Source organism: Salarias fasciatus, chromosome 22 (genome assembly GCF_902148845.1).
Source record: "Salarias fasciatus chromosome 22, fSalaFa1.1, whole genome shotgun sequence".
Taxonomy (NCBI): domain Eukaryota; kingdom Metazoa; phylum Chordata; class Actinopteri; order Blenniiformes; family Blenniidae; genus Salarias; species Salarias fasciatus.
In genome coordinates, this window is record NC_043765.1 from 22,282,874 (window position 1) to 22,308,407 (window position 25,534).

The 25,534-nt window shown below is 44.9% G+C and overlaps 4 protein-coding genes across 5 annotated transcripts; 3 read left to right on the forward strand and 1 right to left on the reverse strand.

The window, feature by feature from the left end:
- The first annotated feature begins 627 nt into the window (after nucleotides 1-627).
- On the forward strand, nucleotides 628-24,026 carry tmem42b (transmembrane protein 42b). Of its 2 annotated transcripts, XR_003934033.1 has the most exons (5): nucleotides 628-943; nucleotides 2,136-2,282; nucleotides 2,360-3,847; nucleotides 22,335-22,342; nucleotides 24,017-24,026. XR_003934033.1 is itself a non-coding variant. In XM_030121255.1 (3 exons), the coding sequence occupies exons 1-3, from the start codon at nucleotides 767-769 to the stop codon at nucleotides 2,495-2,497; spliced, it is 462 nt and encodes a 153-aa protein (XP_029977115.1). In that variant the 5' UTR covers nucleotides 628-766; the 3' UTR covers nucleotides 2,498-4,850. The 2 variants fall into 2 exon arrangements, 1 of the variants encoding a protein (XP_029977115.1); XM_030121255.1 differs by lacking the exons at nucleotides 22,335-22,342; nucleotides 24,017-24,026 and having other exon boundaries at nucleotides 2,360-4,850.
- Nucleotides 6,784-16,349, reverse strand: LOC115409915 (zinc finger DHHC-type palmitoyltransferase 3). Its single transcript, XM_030121251.1, has 7 exons — nucleotides 15,974-16,349; nucleotides 12,586-12,917; nucleotides 11,159-11,283; nucleotides 10,201-10,297; nucleotides 9,877-9,958; nucleotides 8,174-8,304; nucleotides 6,784-7,999 (listed from the first exon to the last, which is right to left on the reverse strand). Exons 2-7 carry the CDS (start codon nucleotides 12,886-12,888, stop codon nucleotides 7,841-7,843), a joined length of 897 nt encoding a protein of 298 aa, XP_029977111.1. The 5' UTR covers nucleotides 12,889-12,917; nucleotides 15,974-16,349; the 3' UTR covers nucleotides 6,784-7,840.
- On the forward strand, nucleotides 17,646-21,299 carry exosc7 (exosome component 7). The gene is made up of 8 exons (XM_030121252.1): nucleotides 17,646-17,751; nucleotides 17,901-18,002; nucleotides 18,117-18,211; nucleotides 19,036-19,201; nucleotides 20,269-20,339; nucleotides 20,440-20,563; nucleotides 20,652-20,807; nucleotides 21,119-21,299. The coding sequence occupies exons 1-8, from the start codon at nucleotides 17,695-17,697 to the stop codon at nucleotides 21,221-21,223; spliced, it is 876 nt and encodes a 291-aa protein (XP_029977112.1). The 5' UTR covers nucleotides 17,646-17,694; the 3' UTR covers nucleotides 21,224-21,299.
- Nucleotides 23,585-25,418, forward strand: LOC115409917 (tetranectin-like). The gene is made up of 3 exons (XM_030121253.1): nucleotides 23,585-23,705; nucleotides 23,794-23,892; nucleotides 24,433-25,418. Exons 1-3 carry the CDS (start codon nucleotides 23,609-23,611, stop codon nucleotides 24,837-24,839), a joined length of 603 nt encoding a protein of 200 aa, XP_029977113.1. The 5' UTR covers nucleotides 23,585-23,608; the 3' UTR covers nucleotides 24,840-25,418.
- The last annotated feature ends 116 nt before the right edge of the window (nucleotides 25,419-25,534 follow it).

Below are 25,534 nucleotides of genomic sequence, written 5' to 3' on the forward strand. Positions count from 1 at the left end.
ACAAAAGAATACAAATTAGTGTTAGGAAAGTAATATATTACTTGCACTGGAGAGTGCTGTTCAACCACTGACTGTATAACTTGCAAGGAATATATTACTCTCCCAACACTGAATATTAATATGAACAAAGCTTATTGTGACTAATAGAACAGAGAGGATTCAACTAAGCAAAACACAGAAAACACTATTGGCAGGCAGACGTTATGGAGTCTAATTTCCACAGGAAAGAATGACACTTTAACGATTTCATCTCTTATCTAAACAATTTTGCTTTTTTCATTCCATTTTATTTTTCTTTTCTTTGTCAGAAATTCTACTCATTCTAGTATTTTTATCCCTATTTATTGTTGTTTTAGGTATTTGTTCCATTTTAGAAAATTTTTCTTTTTAAAAAGACTTTTTGATCCAAAAGATGAGTCATTCTGAAAATGACAGGTGTGTAAAATATGACAGTTTTTTTTTATTATTATTAAGATATTGACTACATTTCCCAGAATGCCACGCGGCTTTGGCCCATGAGCAGTGTTGACTGCCACCGGACGGCTGTCGGTGGAAAGTGCAGGGAAACGTGTTCGGTGACACTCACTCACACACACACACACACACACACACACACACACACACACACACACTCCGCCACAGCCATGCAGGCTCCTCGCGCTCATCCCGGACCGGCAGCAGACATGTAGAAGAAGAAACCAAGAGCGGTTGGGAGAAGAATGAGCTCCTCTTCCTCCTCCTCCTCCTCCTCCTCGGCACCTCCATCATGTTCCCGGGAGTTTTCTATGCACTGCTGGCGGGTTTCCTCGGGGCTGTGGCGTCGTCCTCGGCCAAGCTGTCCCTGGGAGCGGACTACCTGAAGGGAGTGTGTGAAACCGGACTCCGGACGTGGGGCGAGCAGCGGAAATTCAGGCAGGCGGATGAAACCACCGCGTGCGACCGGGTGAGGCGGCTTTATTCATTATTAACACGAGGCGGGCACGAGGCGGTGAATAATGCAGCGGAGCGCGCGGGGGGCTGATGGGGTGATCTCACTCCGGGAGGGAAGTCCTTCCCGCATCCCTCAGCATCAGCACCATCTGCGGGCGTCACGCGCGCCGCAGCGGCCGCGTGCTTGAAGGACACTGCAGCGTGTATATCGCGGTTGCTCGTGCGCGGCGTTTCGCCATCGCGATGTTTTAACCTGGAGTCCCGGTTCCTTCGCGTGACCTTGATGGTGTCAGACACATCTGCAGGCATCTGTCTGCACTGAAACTAACCGTCACGAGACGAGACGCGGCGCTAGGCTCGCAGATGCTGCAGCGCGCACGTGAAGGTTCATCATTATCAGATTAGATTATAGGGAACAAGACTCCTTCATCGCGCTTTGTGGCAATTCTGCTTTAATACTGAGATGTGTTGCAGTCAGTTAATGCTGCTGTTTTGTACAATATTGATTAATTTTATACTTAAAACGTTTAACTATAATCGATCAGCTTCACAGATTGATTCATCAGTCAAAGTGATAAATACTCTGACATGGTTTTCTGCACGTGACTCCATTCAGTACATTTCAGGACACACACGCACACACTGTTGATATATTGAAAACGCCACTGTACAGTCTAAAGAAGGTCGAAACACTGTTCCCACACATTTCTTTCCACCTTTTAACTTTCAGAAGTCAGGCGTAATAAGTTTGGGCAAAATCTAAATGTCAGTGTGTTTTTTAATCTTTTTTTAACTTGGTTCCCTTTCAGATTTTATACTTTCATTTTTAATGTTTATTATGTTTTGGTGGATGTTTGCTATGTAACTGCTTTGATTCATAACCATCATTCGTTTTTAATCTCATTTATTGGTTTCCCGGAACACTTTATACATTAGAAATATTATGGGACTGAATGAAAGTGAACAGCAGCCATTGAGAAAAGCCCTCCCGCCAGTGTTCCTCCTCTTCATCAATGACTGCAGCTTCCCAGCGTTCATACATAACTGCAGCTCCTCCGCTGTTGAATCATGACTCAGCGTTTGGACCGACCGGCCTCGGCAGGTTCCCCCGCTGCAGACGGCCGTGAAATTCCCTGCGAGTCCGCATTTTCTGCCTCCGCACGCCAAACGCCACCTGATCTCTCTCCTCTCGCGACTCCCCGCAGCTCCACATCCCTCTGAGGCTGCTGTGCGGCGGCCTGCTCTTCACCTGCAACGCCGTGATGTGGACCTTCCTCGCCAAGGCTCTCAGGTACTCCTCGTCCTCCACCAGAACCACTGTGACCACCACTGCCTCCAACTTCATATCCTCCGTAAGTACAGCGTCCCCCTCCGTCTTCTGCTCCCGAAATGAGCCTCCTCCCGTTTGAAAGCGTGTGCTTCCTTCCAGGCGTTCCTGGGCCAGCTGATCTTCGGGGAGGCTCAGATCACCCTGTGGTGGGTCGGGATCTCTCTCACCTTCTCCGGTCTGCTGGTGCTGCAGCGGGTTTCTCCGCAGAGCGCCGCCGCCGCCAAGCGGCACGACTGACGCACGTGGTCCCCGCTGGCTGGCTGGCTGGCTGGCTGCACCTCGTCTCCTCCGATTTTAAACCCAACGCTCCAGCCGAACACACTTCTCTCCGAGGCGCTGCGCTAAAATCAGAGGAGATGTTGGCGCTCCTCCAGCCGGGCCGACTGAAACCTGCGTGCGAATCATCCTCCGCGCTCTCCGGCTCACCGACAAGCAAAAAAAACAAAGAAAGACGCTCGCTTCACATCGTTCTGAGGAACCCGATCCACATCAGCACAAGAACTCACGAGCTAAAAACTTCCAGTGTGGACACTTCAGATTATTATTTTGGGAAATACACTCATTAGTATACAGTGTGCGTGTGCGTGTGTGTGTAGAGTGATTTGCAGTCACTCTCTGGGTTTGTTGATGAGTGACTCAGCACCACCTTCACTGGCCTTGTGCATGATGCCACTTTCAGTCCGTGCGTGCATTAATTCTCACATTTCCTCCACTTCTGAGAACGAATCAGTTTCAACCCTTCGGAGTTTCAAGAAGGCTCATTTAGGTTCAATCTGATCTTAAAAGATGCAGTTTTAGGGGAATAATGTGGAGGAAAACCAGTGTAAAGTGCACCAGAAGCACACTTACTTGAGAATTTAGAGCAGAAAGCTGCTGGAGGACTAGCAACTGCAGGATTTAAAAAACAAATGATTAAAGTAGAAGTGGTTCAAATGGGACCCGGGAGTCGTTATCTACCGAGCGTGGAGACGTAAACCACCATCGCACTGTAAACATGCTGCACTGACACATTTCTACCAAGTAATAATCCCGCCGATGTAGCGCTGACCGGCTCCTCCTCTGAACTCGCCTTCACGTTGAACCGCCTGAGCTTTAACTCCATCTGAGGCCGCCGATCTCCGCGCTACCAAACCCCCCACCCCACACCCAAACTCGCTCCTTGGCTCCATGGAACCCGGCAGTCACCGTGTGTGGAGGGCGTCCGTACGGACACGAACACGCCCGGCAATAACGCATATTCTTTCACCAACACTGTGACGTGTGGAGCGGCGGGGGGAGAGTTCAAAAAGTCAACGCACGCCGCTGGAGGGACGTTTCCAGCAACGCAACACGCAGCATGACTTCTGTTTGGATACATATCATGATCTAAGTGCAGAACGGTAGCTAGTAACGTGTCCCACAGCAGCGACGCACAAATATAATCCGATGTCCTTCCAACTGCTGCTGCAGGTTGTCGTTTCTTTTCTATAGTGTGACTCACATGCATCCCTGTTAATGTGATTGTTCTATTAAACGCCAGCTGATTGATGTTTCCTAGCAGGGCTGCACACAAAACCACATGAGAACAGTTTGTTTAGGGTTTCTGTAGTTTTTGTTTGTTTTCCAGTCTTGGTGCTGATGTCTCCATGATGTTAGCTAAAATGCTCAAACACATCCTGCGTCCGTGCTTCCTACAGCAAAGTGATCACTGAATTCTGCATCAAGACTGGAAAACGGCGTGTAGGGGAAACAATATTATATTCTGGGAAATGTCAGTTTATTTTTTTGGTGAGATTTAGAATTGAGGGAGTTTGATATCACTTTTACAGGAAGGAGGTGAAGCTAGCTAGCTAGCTAGCATTAGAACTGGAAACAACTAGTTTGGTTCAGTCAGAAAAATCGCTGCTGAAAGTTAACAAAAGAATCGGTTCATAAAACCACACATACACACCTGTGCAAAGAGAATAAAACACTGTAATCGAAAACTACATGCACGTTAGCAACATTTCAGAGAAGTTGCATTTTCTAAATGCCTGGTCCGGGCTGGCTGTTTCAGTGAATATGCTGACGTCCACTCAGTTGCTGCTGATGTGTCTTTAATCCGACGCTTGGGGCTGTGAGGGCTCGTCGGTTTCTTGGCTTTGCTCAAGTTAATTGGCATGAAGAGAGAGTTGAACCATCGTCCTGTGAAGCCACGTTCACTGTAAAATAACCAGTCAGTGCTTCTGCGACGGCCCGCATGGCATGGAGGCGATGCGTTTACGTCCGTGTGCACATGAGCAACGTTACCACAGACAGCTGTGCTGCAAACAGCTGGAAGAGGAGAACAAATCAGTTCCATGTACAAAGATGAAATGAAAAAAAAAAGAGATCAGTTTAAACATTAGTTAGCTCAGTCGTCACTTTAACCTGCTGCACTGATGAGATTTCACATTGTGTTCAACTTTTTGATGAATAAACTATCGAGGTTTCTGCCGATTCACTAAATAAATGTCTTGTAGATTCTCTGAAACAAACGTTTGTAAGAGTGTAAATACGTTCTGTTAATAGGAAATACAGAAAAGATGTGTAAACCCCAGAGAGAGAAGAAATACTGCAATTATTGAATAAACACCTCTGACAAAGCAGATTCTCGTCTCTTTGTTTCGTCTGGGGAAAATGTTAAAGCGGAGGAAGATTATTCTGAGGAATAATTAAAACGTGAAGTTTTGTGTGTTTTCCTTCTTTTGCAGCTAAACGGCAACTCGTCCACGAACAGCTTTCTGCTCCGCTATTCTGCCTTTAAATCCAGAAGTGATCCTCACAGACGCCTAAGAGAGCGAGTGATGACTGAAAGAAGGAACTGAACCAGAACTGTTGTTCAGCAGGAGGAACAGAAAGTCTCCGAATGGCTCAACATCCATGACGCCCAGTTTAAAACCAGTCTGAGCTGCTGAGCTTTGAGTATGATGTAACCAGTCTGAGGACAAAGCAACCCAGATCCCCCGAATCAGAGACGAAATTGGAAAATCGGACTAATACAGTGCAGCAGTTTTACTTTATCTCTCAGGTTATTTAGCCATTAGAGTTGTTTTGGCAAATTCAGCTGTTTTTGCCGTTACAGAAAATTAACCATTTTACTGTTGGAGTTGTTCACTGATTCTTTTATATTGAGGCGTCTGGATATAATGCACGTTTCAGCATTAATGTGATGAAAACGCTTCTTTCCACATCGTCTGGTGAAAGTTTTCTCCATTAGGCCAACATTGTTTTTTTGAAGGATAATCATCTTTTTGCATGAAACTATGCAAAACATAATTTTTAAATAAGCTTTTTACAAATTTTACATTCAAAGTAACTAATTTTCATACATTGGTAGAGTTAAAAGAAAAACGCTTCCATATATTTAAAGGGGAGTTTTCGTTTTGTACTCTGGGAGGAAATCAAACCTAAAAGAGATGTTGTCATGGTTCAGTTTTATTTCATTCCCCTTCCAACAAACACCACCGTTAAAAAAAATAAAATAAAAAGAGTATGAGGCCCACAGTGAGCCTGCAGAACATATCAAACATGAGGAGGAAGAAGAAGAAGAAGAGCGCTGGTGTGGAAATCCATCACTTCCTATCAACATGAAACATAAAATAAACAAAATAAAAATCTGAGTTGATGAAATGATCATTTCTACCCTTCCGGCTCGAACTTTTGGCACCACATGATCAAACCTTCCACCTTCTGTAAGGCTTTCAAACACATCTGGACGAAGGCATTCGAAGTGGTAAATGCTTTAAATCCTGCAGAGTGAAAACACCACGGAGCGATCGGCTCTTTGGGAGCCAGTGTCTGAAACGGGTGGTCAGGGCATTTCAAAGTCAAAACCCAACTCTTATTTCAGGGTTAAATTTAGGAAGAGCATCCCAGCTGAGTGTCCACCCAAGCGAGAGGGAACCGGGTTTGAATCCAGCTTAAAAACCAGCAAACTCTGCAGCACAAGCACGAGTTAGACCCTTTAAATGTGGACACTTTATTCAGACTCTTCCTCAGTTTAATTAGTATTTTAGTCAACGACAGCTTCTCAAACAGCGCTATTAACCTTCGGCTCTGCATCTTCCCCAAAACAGAATTCAACAACCAACTGCCTGGAAAACCCGACTCAACCGTAAACCTCTGTAGAGAAGCGTCAGAGCTGGAGACACTTTGTTTTCTCCGCTATTTAAGTCATTTAAGATGTGAAAATGGTCAAACGATGTGCCTGGAGCTCATGCAGCAGCGACACGAGGCATCCTGGAAAGGATAAAGCAGCAGCGGGGTTTATTTTGATCCGTTTTTCCAAAATCCAGAGGAGACATGGAGGACGGTCTCCTGTGGAAGAAGTGGTGTGGTCTGCCGGGGGCGGGGCGAAGCCAGAGGACGCCCAGGTCACACGGCACAGCTTAATAAAACTTTTAGAGTCAGACTCTTAGTTTGAAAAGTTCGATTGACTTTTCTTAGCATTTGGAATATTCCTTAACATTTTATCTATTTTCTTGGAGGATTTTTATCATTTACAGTTGTAAAGAAGCTGCTTCATACCTACAAATAATATCAAGGTGTTTTTTTTTTTTAAAGGAAATTGATCAAAGGTGAGAAACTCCTCAAAAAGGACAGAATTTTGAGTGTTTTAATTTATTTACAGATCTTAGAAAAAGAATAATTTCGTTGTTTTGTCAATTATTTCAACAAACAACCTTTAAACCGAGACATTTCAAGCATTTTATCCACTTTAAGATTTTTTGGAAATATTTTCATTTACTTTTTGAAAATAATTTGAAATAATTGAAAATATATCGATTTATGTGCAATAAATCAAAAATCAATGAAAGTTTAAATGTTGTATAATGAGGGGGAAAAGCTTTCCTGTTTTACTTTATTTAGATGCATCTAAAGGAAACAGTGGTTTTACCGTGACTGGATTCATTGTTTCATATTTTTGGAGTTTTAAAAAGTAAAAGAATACGATCCGGTTTTTTTTTTCAAACCAGATTTGTTGGGATTTTGTGGGAAACTTTAAATAAATCCAGCATGTGAAGGGACGCAGCTCATAAGGATCACTTTAATGGGCTACAGTTACTGCTCTGAGTTCACAGATAAATTCCTCCCCAGAACGCTTCGATCCAGCCGTCGGGCGCCCCGCTCCGACTTTCTTCAAGTTCACCGCGAATAACTGAATAATTCCACATTTTTGCCTCAACCTCAAACCGTCACGTTAAGGCAGAGGAAGGGGAATTTGCTGAAAACGAGCCGGCGCTCTTTCCTAAAGGCAGATGGGACGTGAAGGGAGCGAAAGCCGTGAGTTTGAAGCGGGGGAGCGTCTGCACCTCCGAGTGGAAACATTCTGGACTTGATTCACATTGTTTTAGTCTGTTCGGGCGGAAATGACGAGAGATGCTGCAGGTTTCAGTGCAGCACAGCTACAACCGCGCTGATCTCAGCCGGCACCCGGAAAGACGGAGAAGAGACGGTGAAGACGTTAAAAAAACAAAAAGAAGCATCATGGGAGCTCACAGCAGAACGTGCTGAAGTATGGATGAGTCAGAGGAAGTGGTTTCAGAAGAGTCCGTGCTCCGTCAGTTCAGTCCGTGTGCGTCACACGATGTACTGGTAGATGTCGGCCTTGCCGTGGTCCGGCGTGGCGAAGGGGCTGAGCCAGGCTATCGAGAACGGGTGTCCGAACACCACCTTCATGTTCATCCACTTGGACTTCTTGGCCCACCTCCTCTCCTCCTTCTTCAGCTGCTCGATGCCCTGCAGGGAGGGGGGGGGGGGGGGGGGGGGAGACGCAGCCTCAGATACTACAGGCCTGACACAGAATCTAAAGAAGCTAAATTAATGCATTTACTCCAACTCACGTCTGGAAAGTGTGGAAGGAAGGAGTGCTATATGAAGCTGTTCGCCACTGGGGGATGCCGATTTACTCACCGTCTCGTCGGTGCAGATGGAGTGGACCTGAGTCCCGAACATGACGGCGGTGAAGATGAGGAAGAGGAGGCCCTCGAAGCACAGGAGGATGAGGAGGATGACGGTCGCTGGCGGGGAGAAGTTGCTGCACTCTGGACAGAGAGAGAGAGGGAGAGAAGTAAATCTGAGACCACATATCACAAAAACCTGGCTTCAGCCGTCTTCTGCTCTGGGCTCCAGAGTTTGCTCATGAGGAGCGGGCCAAAATACCTGCTGAAAGGTGCAGAAGTCTCTGCTTTCAGAACTTTGAGAGGAACCAGGATCCACTGGTCAGGGACAGTGTGGCGAGATTCATCTGCCACAGTGTTGCGACACAGGAGCGCTTTAACGCGCCGTATCAGACGGTCCAGAGAGCTCGGGAGATGCGTCAGCGCTTTGTCGCACTCAGCTGTCAGGACGGCCCCTCCGAAGATCAGTCTGGGACCTCGGCCGAGGCATGAGCCGCCCTGGCGGGCGCCTCCGCCCTGCTGCAGGGGCGCCAGGTAACAGTCACCCTACAGCGGCTGCCCTCTCGGGTCTTTGAACCATCGAGGTGAAAGATTTCGGAGACGGACGGAGAAAACGCACCACCGAGATAACGTGAATAAAACATCTGAAAAGCCGCGTTGTTTGAATTATTTGTTTCTATCAAGTTGCTTTAGAGGAGACCATCTCAGCCCAGGCAGGGTGCATCTCCGCTGGGCACAGAAGCTCCAGAGCCCTGGGGAAAAACTTCCATTTTTGTCTCATCTGTCCAGAGGACATTCTCCCAGAAGCTCTGTGGGTTGTCAACATGTAGTTTGGCAAATTCCAGTCTGGCTTTTTTTAATCATTTCTTTTAACAATGCTGTCCTCCTTGGTCGTCTCCCATGAAGTCCACTTTGGTTCAAAAAAACGACGAATGGTGTGATCCGACACTGATGTTCACCTTTAATCTCTTTGGAAGTTTTTCTGGGCTCTTCTGTTACCATTCGTATTATCCGTCTCTTTGATTTGTGCTCAGTTATCCTCCTGTGGCCGCGTCCAGGAAGGTTGGCTACACTCCCATGAATCTTGAATTTCTAAATAATACGTGCAGCTGTAGTCACAGGAACATCAAACTGCTTGGAGATGGTCTTCGAGCCTTCACCTTTAAAATGCGGGTCTATAATTTTCTTTCTAATTTCCTGAGACAGCTCTTCCCTTTGCTTCCTCTGGTCCATGTTGAGAGTGGTTCACTTCATGCGACTCCCTCTCGCCCTCTATATGAGCCACTGATTGATTACAGGATTGCAGACACCTGTGATGCTCATTAGTGGACACACCTGGGACTGATTCAGTCACATTTTCAGTCTTTTCTAGGGGCACCATCATTTTTGTCCAGGCCTGTTTCATGAGTTTATTTTTTTTTTAACAATTCTGTTGCAGCATAGCTGAAAAGCAATGCCTGACTTTCATTGATAAAATTTCATATAATTTTTTATTTATTACTATTTTTGTCAGATTCAAGTTGTTTCTCTGACCACTGTGAATTTTACTTTCATTAAACGAATAAATGTTACATTTATGCTGATTGAATACATAATTTTACATCTGACTAAAGAGTTTTTTTTTTTTTTTTGCTTTTCAAAGTCAGAATTTAAACTTCTGTCTTCTTCACTCGAGGTCAAGAGTTCACCTGAAAGAATTCAGGAAAAAATACTTACTTGTCCAGTCTTCTTCAAAGCAGAAAACGAAATGGAAGGCCACCATGATCAGTGCATGGAAGGATATTAGTGCAATGTACATCTGGAAGCAGACAGAGACAGGCTCAATGTTAAAGAGGCACGATCGGAAAACAGCAACTGAGCTCGGATATTTATAACTGGAAGACTTGTGTCCTCGCAGTTTATCAGATTTTAGAATTTCATTCAAAATGACTCCCTGTAATCTTTGTCAATATGTATGAGTTTATTTCATTTTACCTTGAAATAAACCCAAAAACACAGAAATAAGAAGCAGTGTCAGATAACAGCTGCTCTAAGACTCACAGTAAAGAGCACGAAGTATTTCTGGTTGTTCTCTCCGACGCAGTTGTTCACCCAGGGGCAGTGGTGGTCCATCTTCTTGATGCAGCGTTTACACACACTGCGGAGAAACCGCGAAGACCACAACCTGAACTCAAATGATCAAGTTAACCATTTTAGAGAAATGTGAAAGGCTTAGACACAGATTTTGATTTCAAAATGACTGGACATATCAAACTTTAAGACATGACTTTAAAGGTAAAATGTGTTTTGTGGCTCTGATTTGATGGAAAAAAAAGGAATCACATAATGGAGATCAAAAAAGTGGCTTCTGAAGACCGACTGACTATTCAGACTAATTAAACCGAAATAAATCCCAACAGGAACAATCACAAAAACAACAACAAACACTGCCGTCAGTCTGTATTTGTCAGACGGCTGCAGAAGACGCTGTTTATCTGAGAGACGCGGCGCCGGGTGACGGCTGTAGTAACACTTGACAGCTCTTAATTTATCAGAAGATAAAAGCAGAGAGTCGCTCCTGATTTATCAGAGTGCTTTGTTTACCTCCCTGGAAGACATCTTAAACAAAACAAAACAAAAAGGCTGCCACTCTGGGCGTAATGTATTTGTTTGCACGGGTCATTAGAGAGAAAATGTGTCGCCGCAGCGCGTCGTCTGCACCGCCCACGAGAACGACTCCAAATATTCAGCGTGAAAAATCCTCTCGTCTCATTCAAACTGACACTGTTTTTTTTTGTTTTATCTTGTTTTGGGTTTTTTTTCCTTCCCGCGGAGTCGCTCGCCAGCTTTACTATTCAATTACTCTGCAGTGTGTTTTGCGCTTTTCATGCCCGGGGATCCCAGGGAGGCCGGCGAGCGGCCACAGGGGGAAACTCCTCGCTGCGGAGCTGTGGGGGAAAAGCCGCGCAGCTGCTACACTCCGCGGCAGCCTGAAACCTGCCGAGCGTGCGCGGCGTACCTGCAGTGGTGAGCTCTGTCGGGCTTGATGCTGCAGCATTTGGGACATTTGTACACCACCTGGCCCGGCTTCAGCTGCAGGCTCTCGATGAATTCTTTGGTTGCGTTCCCTTTAGGCACGGCCCCCTGCGGGGAGACGGAGAGAGACGGTGCATCACGTCACTGCTGACGGTTCCCGCAGACCTCTACACATTCAGAGTGAGAACAACCATAAATCTAACACACACACACCCTGTGGCCACAGTCAGCTTTTTAAGCAATCCTATGTCAAACTAAAAGTGCTCCTTCTTTCATTGCAACTATCCATTTATTATGATTACACACAATTACTGTAACTGTTAATTATACAGCAGTAATGTGATATTTACAGTATAATCTACTTATTTCTACAAGAAATCAGAGGCTTTGTTTCTGAGCTGCTGAATTTACTATTCTCCTGTAAAACAGTGTCTCATTACTTGGTTGTCTCTTTCGCTGCTGTATTACATAAAAGTGAAACAATAATCAGATTTCTGATGCTTTCATTTTCACTGCCAAAGCTACTTCAATTACACAATCATAATCCAGAAGAACACCTTCAGTAATGCGCCGAATTCATTTTAACTCATCCATAGTTTCTTCTCACATTAACATGTTGCAGATCAGTCGTATACAGTTTGTATTATTGTTAATGTAACTGTGATGTAATCCAAAAGATTTCAATTTGTATGTCCCTAGATCAGTGAAATGGTTGTGGAATGATTGTAAAAAGGAAAAGAGTTAATAACTATAAAAATGAGATCTGTTTATCCTGTTTTTCTTGCTAATTATGCACAGCACGGAGCAATATGTAAACAACTACGACGTAAGGATATTTAATTTACTGCCATAAACACTATGAAACAATCAGTTTTTTTGTATAAAATTACAATCTGAGACCAAAACTGGAGAACCCAGGAGCAATCAAAAACTAAAAAAGTTTCTTTGACATAACCGATAAAGTTATTGCACTTCAAATCTTGAATTGGAGAGGAAAAATGCATCTGAATGCTGCTGAAATGTGAGCATCGCAGTGGGAAAGATTGCAAAAGGTAATGTGCAGCTCAGCGAAAAGTATTTCTGAAAACATTTGAGGTGAGAAATGAAGCTGAATCTGTCCAACATAACTTCACCCTTCTGTCCGGGTTTTCATGTTTTTTTTATTTGCAGATTCTTGTGGGATTAACTCTCTTTAGACGGTTTTGTTGTCAGCTGAGGGCTCACTGACTTCAAACCTGGTTAACTTTAAAAGCAGCAGAACAATAACAGCCCAGATATCTACACACCCACTGGTTTTATCTGAGGGAAGCAGACGGTGCAGGGGATGAACGCAGACACGCAAATGTCTGAGGCTGGCAGTTTGGACAAAGACGATTCAGCCGTCGCCTCGAAAAATAAAAACCCACTGACCGGGTCTGTGCACATGGCCCTGGCGTGGGAGGCGAGGGCGAGGAAGGCGAGGCCGTTGAAGAGCACCCCGTTGAAGAGGCTGTACAGCAGGTTCTTGGCGGGCAGCAGCATGACGAAGACCACCACGAACTCGGCGTAGAAGACCAGGAGCCAGGTGATGACGCCGCACACGATGCCGCAGCTGTCGCGGATGAACCACATGGCGTCGGAGCCCGTGCGGGGCGGGGGCGGGGCGCAGTGCTCGGGCTTCAGGTAGCCGGCTTGCCGCTCGATGTCCCTGGTGCGGTGCGCCGGGCTCTTCATCCTACGACCGCTGGGGCTCCGACCGCATACTGGATCGACAGGAAAACGAAAAATAGCATCATTCCAGTACAGGAGGTGCACCGCGCCATTTAACACACTGTGTCAGCAAAATAACCACTTGATCCTCCAGGAGTTTAAAGAAAGACAGAAGCTAATAAGACAGGATGAATCAGCAGGCAGGGATGGGGCGAATCCTCCAGAGGAGGAGCAAACATTGACTGTGCTGCTCCCATAAGGCCAAATAATCTCCTCTCATGCAAAGAGGAGAGGCTGCCATGCTGCATTCAGAGGCTGTAATTCACTGTTTGGATCTCAAGGCAAGGGGAATTTATTTATAGAGCGCCGCTCAGACGCAAGGCAGTTCAGAGGAATATAAAGAAACAAAATGAAGCAAATAGAGCTGGACGACAGGGAAAACTACAATAAAGGTAATAAAATAAGTTCAATGGATTGTTTATTTGAAAGCCTGTGCGAATAATAATGTGTTTCAAAGGAGAGCGTGTCGGCAGTCCTCAGGTGTTCAGGAAGTTTGTTCCGCAGGCGGGAAGCTGGCTCTAAAAGCTGCTTCACCTTGTCAAGGTGAAACCGAACAGAGCTTTGACACACTACCCGACTCGGAGCTCCAGCAGACTGCGCTGGGCTCCAGGAGGCTCGTCCAGCTCCGTCTGCAGACTTGACTCATCAATAAGCAATTGAGCATGTCTGAGAGTGTTTAGATAAACAGACGATGCGAGTTCTGTCAGAAAACCCAGACTGGGCCTCACTTCTACATGGCGGTCACACAGAGTGGAATGAAGCAGCCAACGCTGGGAGAAGGCTGACCCTTCACACCCTTCACATCATGAAATCCTGGCCAAAAGCGGGCGTAATCAAGTTCTCCGTCCACGAGGTTAATCTCACTTTTACATATTAATTGGCGCTGGAGCAGCGGTCCTGTCCGTTAAGCGTGCTTTGCCCTGGAGACGATGGGAAGTTAATCAGACCGATACGGCGCTCCCTGCAGCATGATTCAGGACCAGATTAATCAAAGCCATCTCCGGATCACAATGAATGCCCCAAACCAGTCATTCAGAAAACCATCACCTTGTTATTTCAGATAATTATGCTAAATCTACATCTTCATCTACATCTTCCCCCCTCACATGGACTTTTCCACTTTGTTTCCATCATAAACTCACTAACTGTAAAAGCAGGGCCAGCTGAGACTGAAAAACTGTTTCCACTCCTTCATTGACCTGTATAGATTGTATCACCCCGAGCTGAGCTTTTATCTAGAGCTTCATCACACATCCTCCTCCTGAATGGCGCCCTGCTTCCCAATATCTAGTGAAGCGGCCTGGCGGCGGTCCAGGGCGCTGGTTAGAAAGCTCGCTGAACAGGTTGGAGATATCAGGGAAACCAGCGCTGCTCGTGACGACTCCCTACCGCCGTGTGGAAGCCGCCTGTTTCTGGCACAACTCGTTTCAGTTCAGGGGAAACGTCTGATGACGGTTGAAAACATCCTCACAAACAATCTAATCTCATTAGCATCAACAGCCGAAAAGAGCCGAGATGATTGGACATAATGACAGACACACATGACATTAGTAAGTCATTTAAGACCTGGAGTGAGACCAAAGCAACGCCAGGGTTCATTAGCGACCAGCTCACACAGCGCTTTGTTTTGTTGCAGCCTGGAGAATGAAGATTTTCTTCTCCGCGAACGGCTCCTCTGCACGATGAACTCAACTCACTGGCTTGATTGTAAGAGCAACACTTAACAGAAGGAATTAAACACGGACTTCCCTCCGCCCCGCGACAAAGACTCTGTGTTTACACTGCAGCGGAGGAAAATCAATGTTGTCTGTTCAAATTCTCCTTCAATAAGTTAAGCTTGACACCCTGCTGCTCGGAAAGCATCTCAAACTGAGTGGCGGTGAAGTTTGAATGGACGGATGGAGGGAAGCAGAAACTCGTTTTTGAGATAAGACGTCCAGTTAAAACTTTAAAATGCTGCTACAATCATATCACGTTACACCATTCCTTCAAAATATTACATGCTTGAGTAGTTTTAGTAAGCTCAAAATCCGTGACTGGATTTCCTTCATTCCACAAACATGAGCTGAAGATGTTTACATAGGCAACAGGGTTCACGTCACAGCTACAGAACTCTGTGTGCGCACAATAGATCTAAATGTCATGTTTAGATGAGAAAATGGAACGCTCAAATGTTCAAACAAAGGGAATCTTAGATGACGTGACAGAAGATGGCTGGATGGCTGGAAGAAAGGAGGGAGGGAGGGGCAGCAAAATCTTTGCAAAATATTTTCTAAAAATGGTGACACGAGGACAAAGGTCAAAAGGTCATCAACCAAATATAAACTGACTTTTCAATGTAGTTTCTCCTTACATATACAAACATTCTGAGTACTGGACACTGTGAGCGGTGGATGTTACTAAACGGCAGTTGTCTGATCAGACATTAGGACTCGGACTTTCATTCATCCATAAAACAACGTGCTGCCATATCATAGCTGAATGTGATATTGTTAAATCGGGCTCCCTTAAGTATTCAAATACAGGATATAGTTACTCATCAGCACGTGACAGAACCGTGACAGTAATCCCCTGAAACTGTTTAAATATCAAGTGTTTGATGTTGACATCTGACTCAGAACTTGAAGGAAGCAATTATTCGCCATTTATTGGGATAATTATGGTTCTATTCCATCCAGCTCCACTTTATAAACATTAGTCATGACTGATTATCTGAATTACCACCTCTATTTTGTAGATTCGATAGAGTGGAACACATAAACTAAAATATATTGGAGAAACTGTGTGGATTTATCAGGATAAAGCTTCCTGGATCATTCTGGGTTTCAGCGTGACTGACTCCTTGTTGAAATGTCTGGTGGAGACAGAGCTACACGGTGCTGACAAGCATAGTTAAATGAGGTAATCTGGTCTTAAGAGGAGGAAATCAATGACTTTGCAGAGGGAGTAAACGGAGCAGGAAGTTGGATCAGATGTGGAGACCTGGACCTCCAGAGGCTGAACAAAGCAGGCAGCCGGCGTCTCCGCCGCCCGCCCCGCGCTCGCTTACCTCAGCGGCTCAAACTTTCTTCAAGTCTCCAGGCACTTTGGAGCTCCGGGACAGAGAGGGGACACGCCGAGGCGCGGTGACAGTCCGAGCCGAGGGCGCCCGTCCGCCCCGCCGAAGCGTCCGTTAGCTCGATCCCGGCTAACCTCGCAGCTTCCCCGGGACAAGCCGCGCTCCGAAGCCACCGCCGCAGCTCCGGCCGCCGAGGCGCTAGCTCGCCCGGTCCGGAGACACGCTCCTAACCGCGAAGGGAGGGTCCGAAGCCCCCGTACCAGGCCCCTGGAGAGCGTCTGGGAGCTTCCTCCTGAGCCGGATCCGGAGCGCCGTGCGGGCTGCGGGACAACAAAACGCAGAGCCAAAGCAGGAAGTCCGAGGCGGCGTCGTGCCTGCGGAGGGCGAGTGAGCCCTGGGTACAGTCTGCCAGGGAGCACTTTCACTCAGGCTGCGCCGCGCGCGAGGACGCCATACGACACCTACCTCCATACGGTGTTCAATAACATTTATTTTCTCATATGCACCCTATAAGTTAATTATACTATAATAAATGCACCTTAGGAATTCTTGTTTTCAAGTTAGGGATTTTTTTTTATTCATGCTTAAATACAATTTAAATTCTAAATTTTACTTCTCTCCTAGACATGCAGTGTTTTGTTCTATCAATCTGTTTTTCCATAGCCAATAATTGTGTTCAGTTCATCCATATATGTGAACGTGCTGAGAAAACCAAAGAGATTTATTTACTTTGTCGGAAATTTGTGACATAAACGTAGCATTTTATTAAATTGCATTCGACTTAAAATACCATGACTGTACATTGAATATACATTGAATTTGATGGTTCCCATTAAAAATGCATTCAAGAAGGGTTGAAAAGTAACTTGCACTTTGTGTAGCTCTTGACAGAGAGGAGTCCGGATCCTAATGAAGCTTTGTGTGGACTGAAGAAATTGCAGCAAATATAAAATCATGTTCAAACATGTTTACACATTCACAATTAAACAGATCAAGAGACTCATGGCCGACGATTTCTGCATAGCAAAATTCCTGGAAAGAAAGACTAACTGATGCAAGTAAAACAGTACCATATATTTTTTTTTAATTAATCATATGGACTGCTTTGTGATTTGGAACAAAGCACAAAAATAAAGGAATAATATTTTAGAAAATTTGTGTGAATTCAATGTGCAACCTTTTGTATTAGGCTGCTCCAGATTGTGATTAGAGACCCTTAGCTGCACATAAGAGTGGACAATATACATGCATGAAACAAAGGTTTGCCTTTCAAATTTCGGTCTTTTTTGTGTGCACACAAATAGGAATATAGCAGTGAAGTACAACTAATAGAATCTGACTGTGCAGAAGAGGAAAGAAGCTACACGGACTTGTATGAAATTCTCCCCATCAATAAGTAAAATGGACCAAAGAGGAAAGGAATTTAATACATTTGTCCATAGAGTTCCTGATTTGAAGAAATCAAAAGAATAACTTAATAATAATAATAACTTCTCATAAATATGTAATAACTACAGTGAGGATAAGTCCGTGAATGTAATGTCATACATAGTACATAAGACTTTTTTAAAGATTTTCTAACAGGAATTTGTGATATCTTTCAGTATTTTGGGTCTCTAAACAAATAAAGGAAAACCACTACATTGACCAGCATGCATTTCGGTAGAGTACTGATGACGTAGAAACAAAGCGACGTCCACACGCGCTGCAATATGGCAACAGCTCAAGTCAGCGAGGCGGAAAAAGTCTACATCTTACACGGTATCAGAGTGAGTGCTGTAAACGTTTCACCCTCTGTAGACGGAATAACTGTTTTAATGGTTCGGAAACGTGTTTACCTCAGAAACAACCCTTTAAAAGCCCGCCTGCGGTTTCTGCGCCTGCTAATGTTGCCATGTCTGCTCATCTCCCGCTGCAGGAGGACCTGAGAGTGGACGGAAGAGGCTGTGAGGATTACAGACACATGGAGATCGAGACCGATGTGGTGTCCAACACAGACGGGTCTGCTAAAGTCACCCTGGTGGGGATGAATAACGCTTTCTGCTCCTGATGCTCCACACTGCCTCGTCCTGCTGACTGTTCTATATATGGATACGTGCTGCAGGACTGTCCTGATGGTTATTCTCTCTTTCAGGGACACACAGCTGTTCTTGTTGGGATTAAGGCTGAGATTGGAAAACCGAGGCCGATGATCCCGAATGAGGGCTACCTGGAGTTCTTTGTTGATTGGTAAGTCTGATATTTACTTCATATACTTAGTACAGTTACATAGTTAATCAGCAAAATCCAGATGCTGTAAGGAGTTAATGAGAACACCTGATGTCTTAATAAGCCATACTAAGGTAGAATTTTATATATATATATATATATATATATGTATAATGATTTATTGATTCTTACAGTATTAGAGAGAAATTACAACTGATACGAGGTTCAAAATGTGCTGAAATTGATCTACACCCCATCACCTGTGAAGCAAACCGACCTTCATCTATGTAACATATGGGCTTCTGATATTCTCATATAATTTCATTTTGTTTGGATACAACATACCAACTATAGTGGAAACTGGGGTTGAAGTTTCCTCCAAAAGTAGTATAAATATCTATCTCCATCAACTGCTTTTTGCGTCATGGAGTCACATCCCTGCGGTTGTTATTTTTTGTTGTTTTTCTGGTAATATTATGTTTTCTTTTTGTCATTGCCTGCTGATGCTGATCACTGATTAGTCACTCATTACTTTAGGATGACTTTGAGAGACTTGTACTAAATCTTGTTATGTTTATCAAATACATCAACATATTTTAAGAATGTTGCAAATTATTTTGAAAAAAAAAATGAAATTCACAGAATGTAGTGACTGTGTTTAAATGTAGACCCCACCACCAGGAGGTGCTGTTGTTTCATCAGTTCCACTCTGAATTGACTGATGATTGTAAACTCAGTGATGTTTTTATCTCTGCAAGGATGGAGTGAGGTGATGTTACTTAACTTCTTCTTCTTCTTCTTCTTCTTCTTCTTCTTCTTCTTCTTCTCTCTTCTTCTGCCTCCAGCTCGGCGAACGCCACGCCAGAGTTTGAGGGCAGAGGAGGCGAGGAGCTGGGGACGGAGATCAGTAACACCCTCTACAAAGTGTTCAACAACAAGCACAGCGTGGATCTGCAGAGCCTCTGCATCAGTCCCGGAGAGCACTGCTGGGTGCTTTACGTTGACGTGCTGGTGAGTTTCGGTGTCCGCTTCTGCCTCTGGATGTCTGAAAACCAGAATCCAACTGGAGTTTTTCATTCTTCTCAGAAATTCCTCAGTGGCTCACAACTTTCAGCAGGGTTTTCTTCCCTGCCTCTGACAGCTCACCTGCAAAAAACACGATCAGACTCTCACTTTATGAAATGAGAATGTAGTCAACATTAACGGTTTCCCAAAAATGTTGCTACATTGTGTGAAAAGATGGATAAAAACAGGATGTGAATCCTTTATATTAGAAGATGTACAAGTTATCAGGTCTTGAAAGTAATCTATCATGATCCATCTTCATTACTGAGCAGCAGATTTTCTTATTTTTAATAGCAGTTCGCAAACGGAACTGAAAACAGTCACTTAATGTTCGGGATATTAACCCCCCCCCCCCCGGTCATCTTCCTAATATGATGCTGTTTTTATTTGTGAATCACCATTAATGATTCTCTTATGGAGGTTTGCTTCTTCTGAAAATGTTGTATTTATATTTTGCCTGATAGATCTGGAGAATTTAGAGACCCTGATACATTATATTGACATTTACGGATTAGTCCAGGGGTCTGAAACCTTTGGCTCTGGAGCCACATGTGACTCTTCGGCTCTTGTGACTGTAGGAATTCAATGGAAGACTTTATCTTCTTTCTGTTTTATTTACACAGCAGAGTCATTTTCAAAATGACTTTCATCTCCTGGATAAAAAAAGGCACAAGGGAATGATAAAATGACAGGAATTTCTTGAAAATGCGGGAAAAAAAACTGGAGAAGCTGCTTAGAAAAGAGATCAGATGGTTAAAAAGGCTGTAACTCCTCTCTGGAAATGTGGAAAATCACACAAAATGGCTCTTTTGGTCATGAAAGTTTCAAAGCACTGGTCTAGATAAACTCGTGGTAAATTAATAAAACAGTTTCTCTTATTTTGTTATGGCTTCATTTTTTTATTTTCCTCAAAAGTAGTCAACAGAATTCATGACAGGTTCGGGATGATTTGATGTGTGATAAAACGAAAGCTCTGGGGAGTGAAGACAGTGTTTTGTGTTTTTCCTCCACAGCTCCTGCAGTGTGATGGAAACCTGTACGACGCCACCTCGGTAGCTATCAAAGCCGCTCTCTTCAGCACAAAGTGAGCGTTTGTCCCGGTCCGATCAATAAATCCCGACGCGAATCAACTCCGGTTTAATGCTTAAACAGACCAAACTGACGGACGTCCGACTCTCCCACAGAATTCCCAGAGTTCACATATCGACCGACGACGAAGGGGGGAAAGAGATCGAGCTGTCCGACGACCCGTACGACTGCATGAGGATCCAAGTAGAAAACGTTCCCTGTATAGTGACTTTGTGTAAGGTGAGCTCACTCGGTCGGAAACCAGGTCACTAACAAGTAGCCGTATGTTAAAGAGTGAGTGTGTTTCTTGTTTTTTTTGTGTGTGTAGGTGGGCCACAGGCACGTGGTGGACGCCACCCTGCAGGAGAAAGCCTGCTCCGTGGCGAGCCTCATCATCTCCGTGACGCACAAGGGCACGGTCACCTGCACCAGGAAGGTGGGCGGAGGCAGCCTGGACCCGGAGAGCGTCTTCGAGATGACAGAGGTGAGTATCTCAGACGTCCGCCACTCCGGGCACAGCTGTGGGATCAGCATACCGGGGTTTTTACGCCGTTTTGTGCAACTGTAAAATAAGCGGCGTGTATTGTGTGCGGTGAGTATTGTGGTGTGTGTGTGTGTGTGTGTGTGTGTGTGTGTGTGTGTGTGTGTGTGTGTGTGTGTGTGTGTGTGTGTGTGTGTGTGTGTGTGTGTGTGTGTGTGTGTGTGTGTGTGTGTGTGTGTGTGTGTGTGTGTGTGTGTGTGTGTGTGGAAGCAGCTACGGCGTGTCGACACTGCGGTGCTTCTCTTTGTGTGCAGGCCGGTAAACGGGTGGGGAAAGCCCTTCACGCTCCGCTCATGAAGCTGCTGCAGCACGAAGAAAGTCTGGGAAGGAAGACACCCAAAGTTGGCTTCCTTGGTTAAAAAAAAAAAAACAAAAAAACTTTTTGTATTATTAACATGTACACATAATTTTCTAATAAAAGCTTCTGAACAGTTCCTTTATTTTGCTCATGTTTGTACTGTTTGATTCAGATCAGTTTTTGTAGTTTTTAGTGCGGATTTACCTCAAATCTGTAGAGAGGAGGCGAAGCAGGGACCCATCCAAGATGGCTGCCAGCTGCACTGATAGCTCAGCTCCAGCTGTGTGTGTGCCTCCTGTAACTCGCCCGATACTGTGTGTTTTTATATATTTACTTCAGGTAATGTAGATTAAGCTGTGTTTAAATGACACTTGGCTTCTCTAATTATTTAGTCTTTTTTTATCATTATTTCATCAGAATATTTTTTTCGACATATCAGAAACAGTGATCCAATGATCAACAGAGATGATCTGCAGGAGAGCAGCTCAATAAACTGACTGGTTTCAGACAGTAGCTGTAGTCCAAATGTGTTTCAATCACCTTGAGTGACATAACGTCATCTGTGTGTGATTGTCTGTGCAGATTGGTGTATGTGGCCAATGCTGAAGTGTTACAGATGCACACAGTAATGTTACATAAGATCTATTCACTGCAGCTGCATACAGATGTTTTTTTTTTTTGTGCACACCGAGTCTGGTGTGCTTCGTTTTTTTTTTTTTTAATTTCCAGTGGAATGAAAACTATCTTCAAGCCTCTGCTGACGACAGACCATGAACCTGCTGCTCTGGAGTGGTTTGGTGCGTGCGCGTGTGTGTGTGTGTCTGTGTGTGTCTTTGCCACGTGTCAAGCTGAGGGTTGAGTAAAGTGGAAGTCTTGCAGGGAGAGCAGATGTGACTCTGGATGATTTCCACTCTTCCCTCTGAAAGTTGATGAACGTGTGTGTGTGTGTGTGTGTGTGTGTGTGTGTGTGTGTGTGTGTGTGTGTGTGTGTGTGTGTGTTCTTGTATTTCTATCCTTGTCGGGGCCAAATGTCCCCACAAGGATAGCAAAATGTGGAACGACGTGCCTTGTGGGGACCTTTTTCCGGTCCTAAGTAGGAGAAACAGTGTTTTCTTGACCATGTTGTTGTTACTGAAAAAAGTAAAAGTGCAAAAACATTTCTTTAGGGTTAGGCTTTGTTGTGGTGTGGGTTAGGGTAAGGGTCAGGGTTAGGGGCTAGACATGAATGGGAGTCAATGGAAGGTCCCCACAAGGATAGAAATACGAGACTGTGTGTGTGTGTGTGTGTGTGTGTGTGTGTGTGTGTGTGTGTGTGTGTGTGTGTGTGTGTGTGTGTGTAGGCAGGTCCAAAACAAACATCTATTCATACCTAAAGCTGTCAGTTTAGTGTGAATCAGAATCTCATCGAGTGATGGTTTTGCAGTTTGGAAGTATAATGAAAATATCCAAGTGTCAAAATTAAAACATATTGGGAAAATATTTGGAAAATTATTCAAGAAATTCTTAAGCTGCAAATCCAATTCACCTGTATGACTCTCTATTTGGGTGACATACCAGAAACAATTATGGGAAATGATAGGTATCTATTTAAAGTTTTTACTGCAGCAGCGAAAAAAGCTATTACTCGAAAATGGTTACAAACTGACCCTCCCACAGTGGATAATTGGTTTGCTATCGTTAAGGACATACATGAGATGGAAAGGTTAACTTTTGTTTTAAGATTGCAAACCGATGTGTACACCTCGAAATGGACAAAATGGACAGTATATTTAAATAACTGCAATCATTTGTAGTGAAGTGGTTGTCAATGTATATGGTGGCCTCATTGCCCATTTGCTTTCCATGTTTGCCCCCCTTTTTTATTTTATTTTTTCTAAACATCAAGTTATTACTACATGAATGCTGCTTAATGTTGATCTAGATAACATGCTGACAACACTGTTGTAACTGCTGTATAGAAATCTGTTCAATAAAAAAATTTTGAGTAAAAAAAAAAAAAGAAAATATCCATGTGTGCATCAGGTGGAATTTTTGCTGAAATCTGGGAAATAAACTGCCAGTAAATGAGCTCTGACTTCCAGAAGTGCCGTGAAAGGCAGACAGAAGGTGTTTGTTTCTCTGAAACACACCTGGGTGGAAGCTCCAGCAGCGTTATGTCATGGCGGCTTCACACCGACTCGCCCTGTCTGCTGGTCTTCGCCCTGCTGTCCAGGTCCTGGCTCCGGTCCTGGCTTCGGTCCTGGCTCTGGTCCTGGCCCCGGTCTGCTCTCAGCAACAGAGGCTTTCTGAGGACGCAAACCCAAAAAACCACTTCTGGCCTTCACTGTTTTTCCCTTTTTGGATGCATGAGAGGGAGGGTGTGAGAGGGGTAAACAGAGAGAGAGGGGGTGTGAGGGATAAATTGCAGGCGTCCACACTGGCCCAGCCTCATTCAGCAGGTCGAGCCATGGAGTTCAGAGGGGTGTGTGTGCTGCTGGGAGTGCTCCTGCTCACCGACTTCACCGTTCCGCAGTCTTCCACCAGAAAGAAGCCGGTGAAAAAAGGTAGATGAAGAACACACCTGAAGCATCACAACACCACGGCAGCAATGAGAATTACTTAACATCTTTTTTTTTTCCCCTCTGGAATAAGATTCAACCAAGGATCCTGCGATTGAGGCGCTGCAGAAACAGGTGGATGATATCGTCCAGGAGCTCAACCTCCTGAAGGAGCAGCAGGCCCTGCAGACAGGTAAAGCTGATGTCTGAGAAGTCCTGCACTGGCTTCTATGACTTTCCAGTGTAGTGATAGAATACACAATGATAATCGACCTCAAAGAGTTATTTGTTATTACACTGAGGTCAAACTTGTGCAGTTTGGATTTCAGGATGGACTGTCACCAACTTTCTTGAAAAAAACAAACAAACCAAAAACCTTGCTTTAATGATCAGTCTGAACTGTGATTCTAAAAGAGTAGCCGCCCAGGAGCTTCACGCTGAAACTTCCAAACCTGTGAATCATCCTCCAGGGCGAGAACAATGTGCTGGAGTTGGAGGCAGTATTTTCAACAGATAACAGATGGCGTCCATGTGCGGTCTTTGAAAATGCTCGTGTGTCCTCAGCTGGAGAACACATGGCGGACCGGAGTCTGACCTGCTGGTCAGAACACAGAATTAGACTCAGTTGTTTCCTCAAACCAGAACCAGCCGCCCGATCAAAGTTCCCAGCACCTCAACAAAGCTGCACGTCAATCAGGAATAAATCTGATTTATTTATTTTTTCTCTCTTCAGTTTGTCTGAAGGGCGCAAAGATCAACAGCAAGTGCTTCTTGGCCGACCCGGTGAGCAAACACTACCACGCCGCCAGCGAGGACTGCAACGCCCTGGGCGGCGTCCTGAGCGTCCCCGCCACCAGGGAGGAGAACGAGCAGCTGCGGGACTACGTCCTCCGGAGCGTCGGCGCCGGCGGCCAGGTCTGGCTGGGGGTCAACGACATGATGACGGAGGGCGCCTGGGTGGACCAGACCGGCCTCGGCGTCGCCTACACGAACTGGGACACGTCCAACTCCAGGTCCCCCCAGCCGGACGGCGGCCAGTCCCAGAACTGCGCCGTCCTGTCTGCGGCCGCCGCGGGGAAGTGGACGGACGAGAACTGTCGCGACACCCGGCCCTCCGTCTGCCAGTTCAACATCGTTTGATCGTTGATGGCCGCTTTGTGTGTGTCTGTGTGTGTGTTCGTGTGCGTGTAGCTGCTCGTTGTGCATCGCCACTTTGCCTGCTGCCCTGAAAGGAGTTTGAGCCAGTGGTTCCCAGCTGGACCCAAGTCTCATTTACTCAGTCATTTGCACATTAAGTTGTAATTTTTTCATCTTTTTTTTTTTTTTTTGACAAAAATGACGTAGTGGTGTGTATTTTCAGTATTCTTCGTGATCACGAAGTCCAGTTTAGTACAAAGAGTAACACAAAAAACTGACATTAGATTCCCACAGATTAGATTATCAATACAGTCATAATGAATGCGAGTGTGTATGTGTGTGTGTGTGTGTGTGTGGGTGGCGGCACCGTTCAAAGTTAGAACCTCTTCCACACCTCCACTGCTGCAGTTCTGTGACGTGCTGGTCGAGAACCGCTGGCTTCAAACGTCCTAAATACTCAAACGAGACCAAGAAGTCGTCAGAAGCGTGACACTATATCCACAGCTACTCGTCTCCATTTAAAGCAGTCTGCCAGTCTTGCAGTTATGACGTCTCGCCTCATGTAATCTGTAAAACCAATAAACTGCGAATAACCATTCCCCTGTTGTCATTTCTTTAATTATTTGAAGTGATTTGTGATGAGCGTTTTTGGAAATAGTACATTATATTGCAACTTTCCATCACGCTGCAATATAAAT

Coding starts and splice junctions, on each gene's coding strand:
- tmem42b (XM_030121255.1), top strand. CDS start 767: ATGTTCCCGGGAGTTTTCTATGCACTGCTGGCGGGTTTCCTCGGGGCT. Junction 944..2,135: donor AAACCACCGCGTGCGACCGG/GTGAGGCGGCTT, acceptor GACTCCCCGCAG/CTCCACATCCCTCTGAGGCT. Junction 2,283..2,359: donor CCTCCAACTTCATATCCTCC/GTAAGTACAGCG, acceptor GCTTCCTTCCAG/GCGTTCCTGGGCCAGCTGAT.
- LOC115409915 (XM_030121251.1), bottom strand. CDS start 12,888: ATGAAGAGCCCGGCGCACCGCACCAGGGACATCGAGCGGCAAGCCGGC. Junction 11,284..12,585: donor GGGCCATGTGCACAGACCCG/GTCAGTGGGTTT, acceptor GTCTCCCCGCAG/GGGGCCGTGCCTAAAGGGAA. Junction 9,959..10,200: donor AATACTTCGTGCTCTTTACT/GTGAGTCTTAGA, acceptor GTCTGCTTCCAG/ATGTACATTGCACTAATATC.
- exosc7 (XM_030121252.1), top strand. CDS start 17,695: ATGGCAACAGCTCAAGTCAGCGAGGCGGAAAAAGTCTACATCTTACAC. Junction 19,202..20,268: donor TGCTTTACGTTGACGTGCTG/GTGAGTTTCGGT, acceptor TTTCCTCCACAG/CTCCTGCAGTGTGATGGAAA. Junction 20,340..20,439: donor GCCGCTCTCTTCAGCACAAA/GTGAGCGTTTGT, acceptor ACTCTCCCACAG/AATTCCCAGAGTTCACATAT.
- LOC115409917 (XM_030121253.1), top strand. CDS start 23,609: ATGGAGTTCAGAGGGGTGTGTGTGCTGCTGGGAGTGCTCCTGCTCACC. Junction 23,706..23,793: donor AAAGAAGCCGGTGAAAAAAG/GTAGATGAAGAA, acceptor CTCTGGAATAAG/ATTCAACCAAGGATCCTGCG. Junction 23,893..24,432: donor GCAGCAGGCCCTGCAGACAG/GTAAAGCTGATG, acceptor TTCTCTCTTCAG/TTTGTCTGAAGGGCGCAAAG.